Below are 14,588 nucleotides of genomic sequence, written 5' to 3' on the forward strand. Positions count from 1 at the left end.
ACAATGCATTGAAATATATGCAACTCATAACATTAGTTCCACCTATCAACCTCTGCTTTAAATGTACCTAATGACTTGGCCTCCACAGCCATCTGTGGTAATAAATTCCACAGATTCACCGCCCTTTGGCTAAAGTAATTTCTCTCATCTCTGTTCTAAAGGGATATCCTTGTATTCTGAGGCTGTGCCCTCTGGTCCAAGACACCCTCGTTATAGGAAACATCCTCTCCATGTCAATGCAATGAGAATAACACTATATATATAAATAAATTGTGCAACAAGAGAGCAAAAATAGTGAGGTAACATTCATGGGTTCATTGTCCATTCAGAAATCTGATGGTGGAGGGGAAAAAGCTCATTCTAAAACATTGAGTGTGCGCCTTCAGGCTCCTGTACCTCCTCCCCGATGGTAGTAATGAGAAGAGGGCATGGACATTTAAATGACAAGAGGGAGGGTTACAGGACAAGAAATAAAAGATGTGATTGGAGAAGCATTTTGTACATATTGATAGAAAAAAATGCTTATTCTAAGCAATTGGTGTTGAATTGAGACTAAAAGTGTGTAAATGAAAATGTGTGATGTAATGTTTACTTGTGGCCTGCAATAATTTTCATGAAGAATCTTTTGTGAAGCTTGATTTGGGACTCAGTGGGTGTGTATGATGCCTGGAGTTTTCCCTCTAGGTCCGCACTAAGGCATTGGCTCATATTGAGATGGAAACCTGGTGTCCAGTGGGTGCAGCACTGGCCTGGATACCATAGTTTTCATGCATGTCATTACCCAGGATGGGGGTGTGAGCTGGAACCTGGCTGCACTGAGCTTTAAGTGGCACAACTAGAAGTGTGAGTTAGTCAGGCCAGACTTGAAGGAAATTACACGCTCAGATTTGAGCTAAACTACGCCTGGTTGTCCGTTCCGTATATAAGTGCTTGAAATCACCACCCTTTGACTTCATCCTTGTTGGATCAAATCTGCAGTGCACTAAGCCTTCTACACATCTGAAACTAGCAGAGGCAGAGGCTCAAAGGAAAAACAAAACTAAATTTGTTGTCTTCCAGCTTGACATGTCATGTGATGAATTTCCAGGCCAGGGTTTAATTCCATAAGATGGCACTGAATTTGACCATAGAATCTTTACAGTGTGAGAGGAGGCAATACAACCCATTGAGTCCAAAATCAGCTGACTACATTAATGTAGCATTTTGCAAAGATCAGTTTGAAATGCACTAGTAGTTATATTGTTAAACACAGATTCCATTTTATTTATCACAACAAGTTATTTCTTTTTAACAAGGTGATGATGTCAGATGAAGAAGCATTGAACGTCAAAGGTGCTAGATCACCTGGACAGGTGCAGTACTTGGGGAAATATCTGAGCATTTGACAAAAATAGACCAGATGTAAGAGACAAAGCAGAACACCAATAGCAATAGTTTAGAGGTGAAGAACAGATGAGATCCAATGGGAGCATCTCAGTCCTGAGAATTAAATGCTCATCAGAAGCTGTTGTAACTAATAATTTCTCATCATAATGCAAAGAACTGGAAATAATTATGTTTATTTATTTTAAAAACTCTGAAAATTTACAGACTTTAAGAGTTAGGTTGTCAAGTTTTCTAGTGCTTAAGTACTGAACTTAAAGGTTAAGTTGAAAATCGGTTACCATAAGGCATAGAGGCAGAATTAGGCCATTTGACCCATCGAATCTGTTCCATCATTCCATCATGACTGATTTATTATCCCTCTGAACCCCATTCTGTTGTCTTGTCCCCATAGCCTTTTATGCCCTTACTAATCAATTTATGCAAGGAGATGAAGATGTGAACTTTCATCTATTTCCTTATGTTGGTGAATGAGGCCATTTGGCCCATCATGCCAATGCTGGCTCTCAGAGTAACCCTATCAATCCCATCCCCCACTTTCACCCTGTGGCACGTTCTTTCCTACACTCCAGTCAACTACTCCTTAATTCCACCAGCTGTACACAAAGGTCATATTTACCATAACCAATCAACCTATCAATATATCTTCAACTGGGTCATACCCCTCTCTGCTTTCCACTCAGATTGCTCTTTATGGAACACCCTTGTCCATTCATCTGTCCCTGCTGATCTCTCTCCTGGCACTTATCCCTGCAAGCGGGACAAGTGCTACACCTCCCCCTACACCACCGTTCAAGGCCACAAACAGCCCTTCCAGGTGAGGCGACACTTCACCTGTAAGTTTATTGTGGTAATCTACTGCATCCGGTGCTCCCAGTGCAGGCTCCTGTCCATCAGTAACACATGACATAAAGTGGAGGACTGCTTCATCGAGCACCTTCTCTCTGTCCAGAATTTCCTGATAGCCACCCATTTCAATTCAGCGCCCCATTCCCAGTCTGAAATGTCAGTCCATGGGCTCCTCTTCTGCCACAATCAGGCCACTCTCCGATTGGAAGAGCAACAGCTCATATTCTGTCTGGGTAGCCTCCAACCTGATGGCAGGAATATCAATTTCTCCAGCTTCCAGTAATTTCTCCCCTTCCCCCTCCTTTCCTTTTCTATTCTCCATTCTGGCTCCCCTCTTACCCCTGTCCGTCACTTCCCTCCTTCCCCTTCTCCTATACTCCATTCTCTTCTCCTATCAGATTCTTTTTTCTTCAGCCTTTTACCTCTTCCTCCTATCACCTCCCTGCTCCTTTGTTCATCCCCTCCCCCACCCTCCCACATTCTCCCTCACCTGGTCCACCTGTCGACTTGTAATCCTTTCTCTCCCCCACCTTCTTATTCTGGCTTCTTCTCCCTTCATTTCCTGTCCTGACGAAGAGTCTTGGCCTGAAACATCGACTGTTTATTCCCTTCTATAGATGCTACTTGACCTGCTGAGTTCCTCCAGCATTTTGTGTGTGTTGCTCTGGATTTCTAGTATCTACAGAACCTCTTGTGCCCAAAATTCCTCTCTAGTGATCAAACGCGGCTTGCCTTTTCCAGCAGTCAAGTGAAAATCAATTCAACTGGTCTGAATTTAAGATTTATACAAGCTTGATTTATTGTAAAAGTATTCAGAATTTTTAACTTAGCTCTTTGTATTCTAAGTATGCTCTTCGTCTTACAATAGACCAATCAGTTTAAAAAAATTCTCCTATGGAGGAAATCTCAAAACAAGTTGTATTCAAGTTTCTAAACATTGCATCCATGCAAAATAAAAATCACAAAAAAAACATGAGTAAGTTCAAAGCTTATTCTTAGAAATATCTGTGTGACAACATAATTACACTCAGAATGAAATGAGTTTTGCTTAGAGTCAGGTAAAATGGCAAGAACTCTCAAACAGCTTTGAAATTTTCTGCATCATTATGTGCCATGCCGTATGACGTGGGCGATCGTGGTCTATCCACGAATATGATTGTTCTTGGCAAATGTCCTGCAGAGTTGGTTTGCCATTGCCTTCTTCTGGGCAGTGACTTTTACAAGACAGGTGACCCCAATCATTATCAATACTCTTCAGAGATTGTCTACCTAGCGTCAGTGGTCACATAACCAGGACTTGTGATATGCATCATCTGCTCCCATGGCTTTACGTGACTCTGATCAGGGGGCTAAGCGGGTGCCTACATCTTGCCTAAGGGTGACCTGCAGACTAGCGGAGGGAAGGAGCACCTTACACCTCCTCTGGTAGAGATGTATTTCCACCCCACCACCTACTTTCTGCATATGAGTATTCTTTAACATGATTGGCTATTGAGCCAGCTTGATGACATCACAGCCACTGGGTGTATAAATCGCTCTGAATAGCTGGCAGACTTCAGCATGTTTTGGAAAAATGCAAGTTGTCACCTCAAAATTGTTGGCTCTTTCTAGGCATATTTCCTGAACCATACTGGGAGGCTTCTGAATCAAATTCTGGGCCAATAATCTCCAAGAAAATGCATGAACAGTTAAAAAAAATCAGTCACTCAACTACTTTTTCTTTAAATTTTCTCTACAGGTTGAAAGTCATGGCCAAAAGGTAAGAAGTTACAGAATAATATTCTTATTACCTGCGAAAACACGAGGAATTCTGCAGATGCTGGAAATTCAAGCAACACACATCAAAGTTGCTGGTGAACGCAGCAGGCCAGGCAGCATCTATAGGAAGAGGTACAGTCAATGTTTCGGGCCGAGACCCTTCGTCAGGACTAACTGAAAGAAGAGCTAGGAAGAGATTTGAAAGTGAGAGGGGGAGGGGGAGATAGCTCTTCTTTCAGTTAGTCCTGACGAAGGGTCTCAGCCCGAAACGTCAACTGTACCTCTTCCTAGAGATGCTGCCTGGCCTGCTGCGTTCACCAGCAACTTTGATGTGTGTTTCTTATTACCTGCTTGGTTTTCTGATAATATCTGGACCATGCATAATGGCCACCAGGTTTAGGAATAGGCATTTCCTTCATTCATCCTGATCCAGCATGGATAATTTCACTTACTTCAAATCTGAACTGATTCCACAAGCTATGGACTTAGTTTCAAGGATTCTCAACTCGTGTTCTCCGTATTATTTACTTATTTATTATTATTTGTATTTGCAGTTTCTCTTCTTTAGCACATTGGTTCCTTGTCAGACTTTGTGTGCAGCTTTTCATTGATTCTATTGTATTTCTTTGTACTTCTGTGAGTGCCTGCAAGAAAACGAATCTCAGGGTAGTATACTGTGACATGTACATACTTCGATAGTAAATTTACTTTGAACTTTAGCCAATAGCATTTAAAATCCATCTTCCCACCTTGCTACTTGCAAGGACTTTATTCCATTCTCCCTGTTTCTCCAGCTGCTCTATATTCCCTCTGATGTTGTTACCTTCCACATTCGTGCTTCTGAGATGCCTCAACTCTAGTTTCCCCTCCACTAGGTCACTTCATTATGTTTCTTTCTCTGTCAATGCTGCCTGGCTTGCTGAATATTTCCTCCATTCTACTTTTAATTCAGATTTTCAGCAAAAGACCAATATAGGAAATATAAAGAATTTCCACTTAGTTGCTGGCGCCTGTTCCACTGTTCAACAAGATTATGGTTGGTCTTTTATTTCAAGGTCATTTTCCTGCACTAGCTCCATATCACTTGATTCAATTAGTGTTTAAGGATCTATCTATCTCTATCTTGAAGATACTTAGTGACTGAGCCTCCACTTTCCTCTTGTGTTGAGAATTCCCAAGATTCCTTACCTGGGTGAAGACATAATTTCTTGTCTCTGGCCTGATTTGCTGATGTCCTACCTTGAGACTGTGTCTTATGGTTCTAGACACACTGAGCCAGGGGCAGTCACTAGCTCTAACCTGACCCTGTCAAGTTCCTTAAAATCATTGCACGTATCAAGATCACCATTCGTTCTTCTAAACTCTTGGGAGCTTCAGCCAAGTACATTTCACCTGTTCTTAAATGACAAACATGCCATCCCACTAATTAATCAACATGAATCCTTTGCAAATGTTGCATTATGGCATGAGCATTGATTTCTCTAACTTCTGGTAATTTTTCCCACTCCCTTCCTCTCTTTTTCCATTCCGCATTCTGCCTCCCCTCTTACCCTTTCTCATCTCCATCACTTCCCTCAAGTGCCCCTCCTCCTTCCTTTTCTTCCGCAGTTCACTCTCCTCTCCTGTCAGATTCCTTCTTCTCCAGCACTTTACCTTTTCCCATCTTCTCACTCCATCCTCCTCCCCCACCTATCCGCCTTCCCCCTCTCCTGGTCTCACCTATCATCTAGCTTGTGCTCCACTCCCCCACTCCTCCCACCCCACCATCTTATTCTGGCTTCCACCCCTTCCTTTCCGGTCCTGATGAAGGGTCTCGGGCTAAAATGGCGACTCTTTATTTTTCTATATAGATGCTGTGTGACCTGCTGAGTTTCTCTGCCATTTTCTGTTTTTTTAATGCTTTGCTTCTCTAGTTTATATTTTACAGTTCCAGTGATTATTTTCTTGTTTTTTTTTGTTCTCCCTTTCCTCTGTCTTCACTTAGCTTCTTTATTTATCCACTCCAAACAGACCAACTGCAGTTAACAAGCCTTTATCACCCTTTTCCTACTGTGGCAATGAATTTCACAGATTCACCACCCTCTGGCGAAAGAAATTTCTCATTATTTCTGTTCTAAAAGGATGTCCTTTTATTCTGAGGCTGTGTCCTCTGGTCCTAGACTCTCTCATTATATCGGAAACATTCTCTCCATGTCCATTCTGTCAAGACCTTTCAATATTCAGGTTTTCAATGAGATCCCCCCCCCCCATCCTTCTAAACTCCAGCGAATATACAAGCCCAATGCCATCAAACACTCCTCATACATTAACCCTTTCATTCCCACAAACCTCCTCTGGACACTCCCCAGGGCCACCACATCCTTCCTTAGATAGAAACATAGAAAATAGGTGCAGGAGTAGGCCATTCGGCCCTTCGAGCCTGCACCGCCATTTATTATGATCATGGCTGATCATCCAACTCAGAACACCGCCCCAGCCTTCCCTCCATACCCCCTGACCCCCGTAGCCACAAGGGCCATATCTAACTCCCTCTTAAATATAGCCAATGAACTGGCCTCAACTGTTTCCTGTGGCAGAGAATTCCACAGATTCACCACTCTCTGTGTGAAGAAGTTTTTCCTAATCTCGGTCCTAAAAGGCTTCTCCTCTATCCTCAAACTGTGACCCCTCGTTCTGGACAACCCCAACATCGGGAACAATCTTCCTGCATCTAGCCTGTCCAATCCCTTTAGGATCTTATACGTTTCAATCAGATCCCCCCTCAATCTTCTAAATTCCAACGAGTACAAGCCCAGTTCATCCATTCTTTCTTCATATGAAAGTCCTGCCATCCCAGGAGTCAATCTGGTGAACCTTCTCTGTACTCCCTCTATGGCAAGAATGTCTTTCCTCAGATTAGGGGACCAAAACTGCACACAATACTCCAGGTGCGGTCTCACCAAGGCCTTGTACAACTGCAGTAGTACCTCCCTGCTCCTGTACTCAAATCCTCTCGCTATAAATGCCAGCATACCATTTGCCTTTTTCACCGCCTGCTGTACCTGCATGCCCACTTTCAATGACTGGTGTATAATGACACCCAGGTCACGTTGCACCTCCCCTTTTCCTAATCGGCCACCATTCAGATAATAATCTGTTTTCCTATTTTTGCCACCAAAATGGATAACTTCACATTTATCCACATTAAATTGCATCTGCCATGAATTTGCCCACTCACCCAACCTATCCAAGTCACCCCGCATCCTCTTAACATCCTCCTCACAGCTAACACTGCCACCCAGCTTCGTGTCATCCGCAAACTTGGAGATGCTGCATTTAATTCCCTCATCCAAGTCATTAATATATATTGTAAACAACTGGGGTCCCAGCACTGAGCCTTGCGGTACCCCACTAGTCACCGCCTGCCATTCTGAAAAGGTCCCGTTTATTCCCACTCTTTGCTTCCTGTCTGCTAACCAACTCTCCACCCACACCAATACCTTACCCCCAATACCGTGTGCTTTAAGTTTGCACACTAATCTCCTGTGTGGGACCTTGTCAAAAGCCTTCTGAAAATCCAAATATACCACATCCACTGGTTCTCCCCTATCCACTCTACTAGTTACATCCTCAAAAAATTCTATGAGATTCGACAGACATGATTTTCCTTTCACAAATCCATGCTGACTTTGTCCGATCATTTCACCACTTTCCAAATGTGCTGTTATCACATCCTTGATAACTGACTCCAGCAGTTTCTCCACCACCGACGTTAGGCTAACCGGTCTATAATTCCCCGGTTTCTCTCTCCCTCCTTTTTTAAAAAGTGGAGTTACATTAGCCACCCTCCAATCCTCAGGAACTAGTCCAGAATCTAACGAGTTTTGAAAAATTATCACTAATGCATCCACTATTTCTTGGGCTACTTCCTTAAGCACCCTGGGATGCAGACCATCTGGCCCTGGGGATTTATCTGCCATCAATCCCTTCAATTTACCTAACACCACTTCCCTACTAACATGTATTTCGCTCAGTTCCTCCATCTCACTGGACCCTCTGTCCCCTACTATTTCTGGAAGGGGCCCAAAACTGCTCACAATACTCCAAGTGCAGTCTGACCAATGCCTTATAAAACCATGGCAATACATCCTTGCTTTTGTATTCGAGTCCTCTCAAAATGAATGCCAACATTGCATTTGCCTCCCCCACCACTGACTCAACCTGTATGTTAACCTTTAGGGAATCCTGCACAAGGACTCCGAAGTCCCTTTGTACATTTGATTTCTGAATTTTCTCCCCATTTAGAATATCGTCTATACCTTTATTCCTGCTACCATACACTTCCCTACACTATATTCCATCTGCCATATTTCATCAATAATGATGGTCAAACGGTAGAAAAGAAAGGTTGCTCCTTTAAAAGTAAGCCAATGTAAAATCTTTTACTTTATCCTCTACAGCTTTCCTGGTCCTTGTCCAAATACGTGGAGGCACTGGATAGGGAGAAGGCACTGATTTTAAGACAAGAGACTATGCAGCAAGGGACAATTGCAGGTAAACTTTTAAATTCAACAGTCTTGGGATTGAGAATTCTGCCTGTGCCCTGTATTAAATTTCTCAGTCTCTCAATCTCTTCCTTTCCTTTCCTCAATATATCAATACCCCCTCCCTCCTTCCCTCACCTGAAGTGGTATAGCATACTTAACTGGAAAATGCAACTTCAAAGCCCATCTCTAGACAGAAAGGTTGCTGATAATCTTTTTCAATGGAGAGTAATGTTAAATATCATATTTGCTAATGGCCAAATACATCAGGTTACATATACTCGGCCTGCAATATTGCATCTTAATGCATATGACCATAAGACATAGGACAGAATCAGGCATTCCATCCATCTAGTCTGCACTACCATTCCACCATGGCTGATTTATTATCCATCTCAACCCCATTCGCCTGCCCTCTCCCCGTAACCTTTGATATCTTATTAATGAATACCCTTATCAATCTCCACTTTAAATATACCTAATGACTTGGTCTCCACAGCAGACTATGGCAATGAAGTCCACAGATTCACCACCTTCTAACTAATGAAATTCCTCCTCATCTCTGTTCTAAAGGGACATCCTTCTATTCTGAGGCTGTGCTTCTTGGTCCTACTTTTCCCTACAAGTACTTTATAGTAAGTTAACTTTCTTTTTCACAGGCTCTTCAAAATACCATATGGCACCAAACAACTTAAGTGAATCATCTAAATATTCAAAACTGTTTTATTACAACAAGTGAGTCCAAAGTGAACTTGCCCGGTATTGAGTATTGCAAACCAGATTTCGGATGGCATGCACAGGAATTTGTTGAGATGGAAAAAAACACCTTTGGCCATTCACCTTCATTCTTAGAAGAAAGGAATGGAATTCATGCCATCGGAACGGATTTTGAATCTCAAAATCATAAGCACAAAAGTTTCTGCAGATGCTAAAAATCCAGAGTAACAAACGTAAAATGCTGGAGGACCTCAGCAGGTCAGGCAGTAACTATGGAGAGGAACAATTCAGGCTGAGATCTTTCATATCAGGCCCCGATGAATGGTTTTGACCCGAAACACTGATTATTTATTCCCCTCCATAGATGCTAGAACCTGCTGAGTTCCTCCAGCATTTTGTGCATGTTATTCTGAATGTCAAAGCCATCCCTGAGACCTTTCATATCAGGTCCTGATGAAGGGTCTCGGCTCAATGTTAAACATTTATTCCCTTCCATAGATGCTGCCTGATGTGCAGAGTTCCTCCAGCCTTTTGTTTGTGCTACTCTGAATATCAAAGTTGTCTCTTTGAAGAATGCAGAAAGAGTAGACTTGCAATATGTATTAAACTGCAGTAACGAGGCTTTTTCCAGTAATTATGTGATATATTCTGAAATACTTTACATTTCAGTATAGACGTAGAATCTCTTGTTAACTGACATGGATGTATGTGCTAGATTAGATGGCTATTGTAAGGGAATTCTGACTCCTGCTACAAATGTAATATTGCCTCAAACTGTAATAGCTCCTCAGACCCAAAATGTTGTAGCTCTAGAAAACCCTGGTTAGACCACACTTGGAGTATTGTGTTCAGTTCAGTTTAGAAAGGATGTAGAAGCCTTAGAGAGACTGCAGAGGAGATTCACACAGCATGTTTTATGATGATAGATTAAGTGAGCTATGGCATTTCTCAAACAACACAAGAGACTCTACAGGTGCTGTAAGTCCAGAGTAACATACACAAAAAGGTGGAATAACTCAGCAGTTCAGACAGCATCTATGGAGATGAATAAACTGTCAACGTTTCAGGCCAAGACCCTAAATCGGGATCCTTCATCAGAGTCTGAGGCCCAAAATATCAGCTGTTTACTCCTCTACATAGATACTACCTGACATTGCTGAGTTCCTCCAGCATTTTACGTATGTTACCCAGGGCTTTTCACTTTGGATTGAAGGATGATGAGAGGTGACTTGATAGAGGGGTTGAAGATGCTAAAAGGCATAAATCGAGTAGACAGCCAGAGACCTATTCCCAAGGCAGAAATGTCAAACACCATTAGGTGGGGGAGGGCATAGTCTTAAAGTGATTGGATGAAAGTAGGGGGTTGATTTAGAGATAAAGTGTTTTTACACAGAGGGTGGTGCGTGCCAGGGATGTGGTAGAAGCAGATGCATTAGGGACACTTAAGGGGCTCATCGATAAGCACATTGGTGAAAGGAAAATAAAGTGTTAAGAGAGAGGGAAGGTTAGATTTAATTTTAGAGTAGGTTAATAGATCAGCACAACATCGAGGGCTGAAGAGCCTGTAATGTGCTGGGATGTTCTATGTTCGAAAATCAAGGAAAACATTCAGGAATCAGGAATGAAGCTGGATTCAGGGATTGACATGGCCAGCATTCATGGGCTGCAATGAGGCCTGTGCTGTAGTCAGGGGTTGTGTTGGTTAGGAGAGGTTGTGAAATGGTGAAGGAAGATTTGAGTTGCTCCTGTGGTAAGGTGACTATGGGGAAGTGGGGGGGGGGGCAGAAAATAAAGACCAGGCCAGTGTAAGGGTATTAGGATTGGCGGAAGGGATTTTATCATAGTGGGAGGTGTTGGGTATGGGGGGGGGGGTGTGGGCGAACAATGATAATCATTTCTGTATTTTGGTCTCATGGTTGGTTGTGAAAGACTTACGAGTAAAGAACTATCAGTCTTGGTGGCTGGAAGAAACAATGTAGGACTGCTCTTCGCCTCCATCCCATCTACCACTGGAGAAGCAACCTTGTTTTTCCCAGCTCCCTCCTGTCCTTAATGGCTGGTTACGGACCTTACCGCCTGGTATAAGGAGTTAATTGTCCTTGAGATTTTTCTTAATTGGAAATTGTATGTTAAACTGCTGATAAATTGAGGGTCTGATGCATATTTAATGGATTTTCAGTATCCAAATGAAGGTAGAATTCTTTTATTGCAAAAGGGTATTACGCACAATATTTATTTAGAGACACAGCACAATAACACATCCTTCTGACCTAACGAGCTCAGGCCACCCACATGACCAATTAACCTACTAACACGTTTTGGGAGGGAACCGGAGCACCCAGAGGAAACTCACAGTCACAGGGAGAATGCACAAACTCCTTATGGACAGCAGTGGGAAGTGAACCCAGGTTGCTGTGGCTGTAGTAACATTTGCCTAATGTGCCAAATCGGCTTTCAGAGCAGCTGGGCACGAGGATTGTTCTTCCACTTGCATCACTGCTGCTTCTGTTCAGTTGGGGGGGAGAAATACGGAAATTGGGAGAAGCGTGTGCTTGGCCAGAGAGAGAAGGAGGAAGCAATCATCGTAAGGTGGGGTATCATGGAGGCAGTGTGTCGGGGAATTCCACTGCGTCGGAGTAAGGTTGCTAACATAATCGTTATGGACAACTCTTTAGACACCCGTGGCTCAGTAGGATGTTAGGAGCAGTTAACTACAACAAATCTTAACAGAGGTCTGTTTGTAAGGAGAACCCTTATGTCTGACATCATGGCTGTGGACCTGACCATCTTATATCAGTACAGTGCAGTACCTGGTTCGATTTTGCCGGGGTCTGTGCGTTCTCCCCATGTTCCTGTTGGTTTCCTCCAGGTGCTCTGGTTTCCTCCTACGTCCCAAGGATGCGCGGGTTCGTGGGCTAATTGGTCACATGACTGTAAATGGGTGGTGCAGTCTCGTTGGGCCGGAAGGGCCTGTTACCGTGCTGTATCTCTAAATAAAGAAAATCACACTGAAACTTGGAAACACTGTCCACAGGCCACGTGTGCAATAGGCTAGCATAAATGTCTTCAAAGCACACACTTCCTCTGTGCACGATGCATTAAGTAAAATAAATGTAGCCTTTCCAAGAGCCACACATTACAAAATTGTAGAACAGTGACAAAAGAAAAAATTCCATGCTGTTATGTTTGTGGGAACTATGTCATAGGCACCTTATATACATATTATATGTGGCCTCCCATACATAAGGGTATCAATGGTTACGGGGAGAAGGCAGGAGAATGAGGTTGGGAGAAAATAAATCAGCCATGATGGAATGGCAGAGCAGGTCCGATGGCCTAATTCTTCTTCTAAGTCTTATGGTTTTATGGTCTTAAAATATGAGTTGCTTTAGTCCTGGGACACTACCTACCAAGGCAGCTGTAGTTGAAGACCAGAGAGTGCCCCACTGCTAATTTTAGGCCATTGTCACTTTATTCATGTCAATTCAGATCTTTTCATGTCAGTATATTCTCTAATATACTATGTGCAGCATCATCAGTTGTCTAATAGCAGCTTTTGAATTATTCTAGAAAATAAAGTTGTAGTTTTTTCAGTTGATTAATTACAGGCTACACGTCAACCCACTGGAACAGGCTTGTCACAAGCAAGAGAAAATCTGCAGATGCTGGAACTTTGAGCAACACACACAAAATGCTGGAGGAACTCAGCAGGCCAGGCAGCATCTATGGAAAAGTGTACAGTGGGCATTTCGGGCCAAAGCGTCCACTGTACTCTTTTCCATAGATGCTGCCTGGCCTGTTGAGCTCCTTCAGCATTTTGTGTATGTTGTGTTGGAACAGTCTTGTGATTGGCTGGGGTAAAAACAGTGTGGGGTGGGGTATCATTGACACGTTAACAGACATGATTGTGGTCAGTGGATGCCAATGTCAATATCAAGTAGTGAAAGTTGAGGTAACTGTAACCTTTTCTATTGCAGGAAACTAAACCCATCTACAGCTGGCTAACTACTGAAAATAAACTTAACCAGCCTTGATGGAAGAGATATCCTCCAAGTTGGAACTTGCTTTTCAATTTCTTAAATTACAGTAATCTCTTCAAATCCTTATTTATTTGCTTACTTATTTCCAGTAGGTAATTTCCTATTTAAAACAAACAACAGTGAGGAACAGCCACAGAATGATTTGGGTGTGTTATACCCATTTTTACAGTGCAGAAGAGTTCCAGGTTTTAGCATTAAGAAGCTAATCCACATAGGGATTAGTAGTGGCAAAGGGAACATCCTCGACAACATCTAGTGGCTTTGATTTCACTTAGCCCATTTAGATTCAGATTTATTTATCACAGGTACATTGATACATACAGTGAAATGTGTTGTTTATGTTAATAACTTCCACACCTAAGAATGTGCTGGAGGCAGCCCACAAGTGTTGCCACACAGTCCGGTGCCAACAAAGCATGCCCGCAATGCTTGGCAGAACAACAACGAACACAACAAAGTGGACTATACAAGCAACAACAGCAAAACAAGCCCCATCCCTCCCTCAAACCTACCCACCCGCACACACGTAGAGTTCTCTAACTCCAGAATTGATCATCTTCTTCAGCTTCCAGCTTCCAGCCTCCAGCCCCCAGTGGACGTGTGGATTCGCAGACACTGGGCCTTCGACTTCCCCAGCTGACTCGCAGAAATTCGCACACTTGGGGCTCTGGCCATTGGGCCTCAACTTCTGCATTCCAATTGACCTTCAGGCTAGATATGGATGTCTGATTAACCGTCACGCTTTGATCTTCAGTATCAACTCATAGGGCATCAGATCTGCAGTCATCAAGTCCATTAGGGTTCGGTACCTTTGGACCTGTAGTTATCCCCATATGCATCAGTACCCCTGCACCTGTAGTTCCCTCCCTCTATATCAGTAACTCTGGACCTGTAATTTCCTCCCTCTACGTCAGTAACTCTGTACCTGTAGTTCCCCCTCTCTCTATGTCAGTAACTCTGCACCTGTAGTTCCCTCCCTCTACGTCAGAAACTCTGCACCTGTAGTTCTCTCCCTCTACGTCAGTAACTCTGTACCTGTAGTTCTCTCCCTCTATGTCAGTAACTCTGTACCTGTAGTTCTCTCCCTCCACGTCAGTAACCCTGTACCTGTAGTTCTCTCCCTCCATGTCAGTAACTCTGTACCTGTAGTTCTCTCCCTCTACGTCAGTAACTCTACCTGTAGTTCTCTCCCTCCACGTCAGTAACCCTGTACCTGTAGTTCTCTCCCTCCATGTCAGTAACTCTGTACCTGTAGTTCTCTCCCTCTACGTCAGTAACTCTGTACCTGTAGTTCTCTCCCTCCACGTCAGTAACCCTG

General features: G+C 43.1%; 1 protein-coding gene across 1 annotated transcript in view; it reads left to right on the forward strand.

The window, feature by feature from the left end:
* LOC140191644 (regulator of G-protein signaling 22-like) overlaps positions 1–14,037 on the forward strand; it is a 151,057-nt gene extending 137,020 nt beyond the window's left edge. Inside the window, exons 25-28 of the mRNA XM_072249277.1 lie at positions 3,971–3,991; positions 8,430–8,523; positions 9,173–9,248; positions 13,836–14,037. Coding sequence (XP_072105378.1) covers positions 3,971–3,991; positions 8,430–8,523; positions 9,173–9,248; positions 13,836–14,037 — 393 coding nt within the window. The remainder of the gene's footprint in view (positions 1–3,970; positions 3,992–8,429; positions 8,524–9,172; positions 9,249–13,835) is intronic.
* Positions 14,038–14,588: the final 551 nt, after the last annotated feature.

Source organism: Mobula birostris, chromosome 1 (assembly GCF_030028105.1).
Source record: "Mobula birostris isolate sMobBir1 chromosome 1, sMobBir1.hap1, whole genome shotgun sequence".
Taxonomy (NCBI): Eukaryota; Metazoa; Chordata; class Chondrichthyes; order Myliobatiformes; family Myliobatidae; genus Mobula; species Mobula birostris.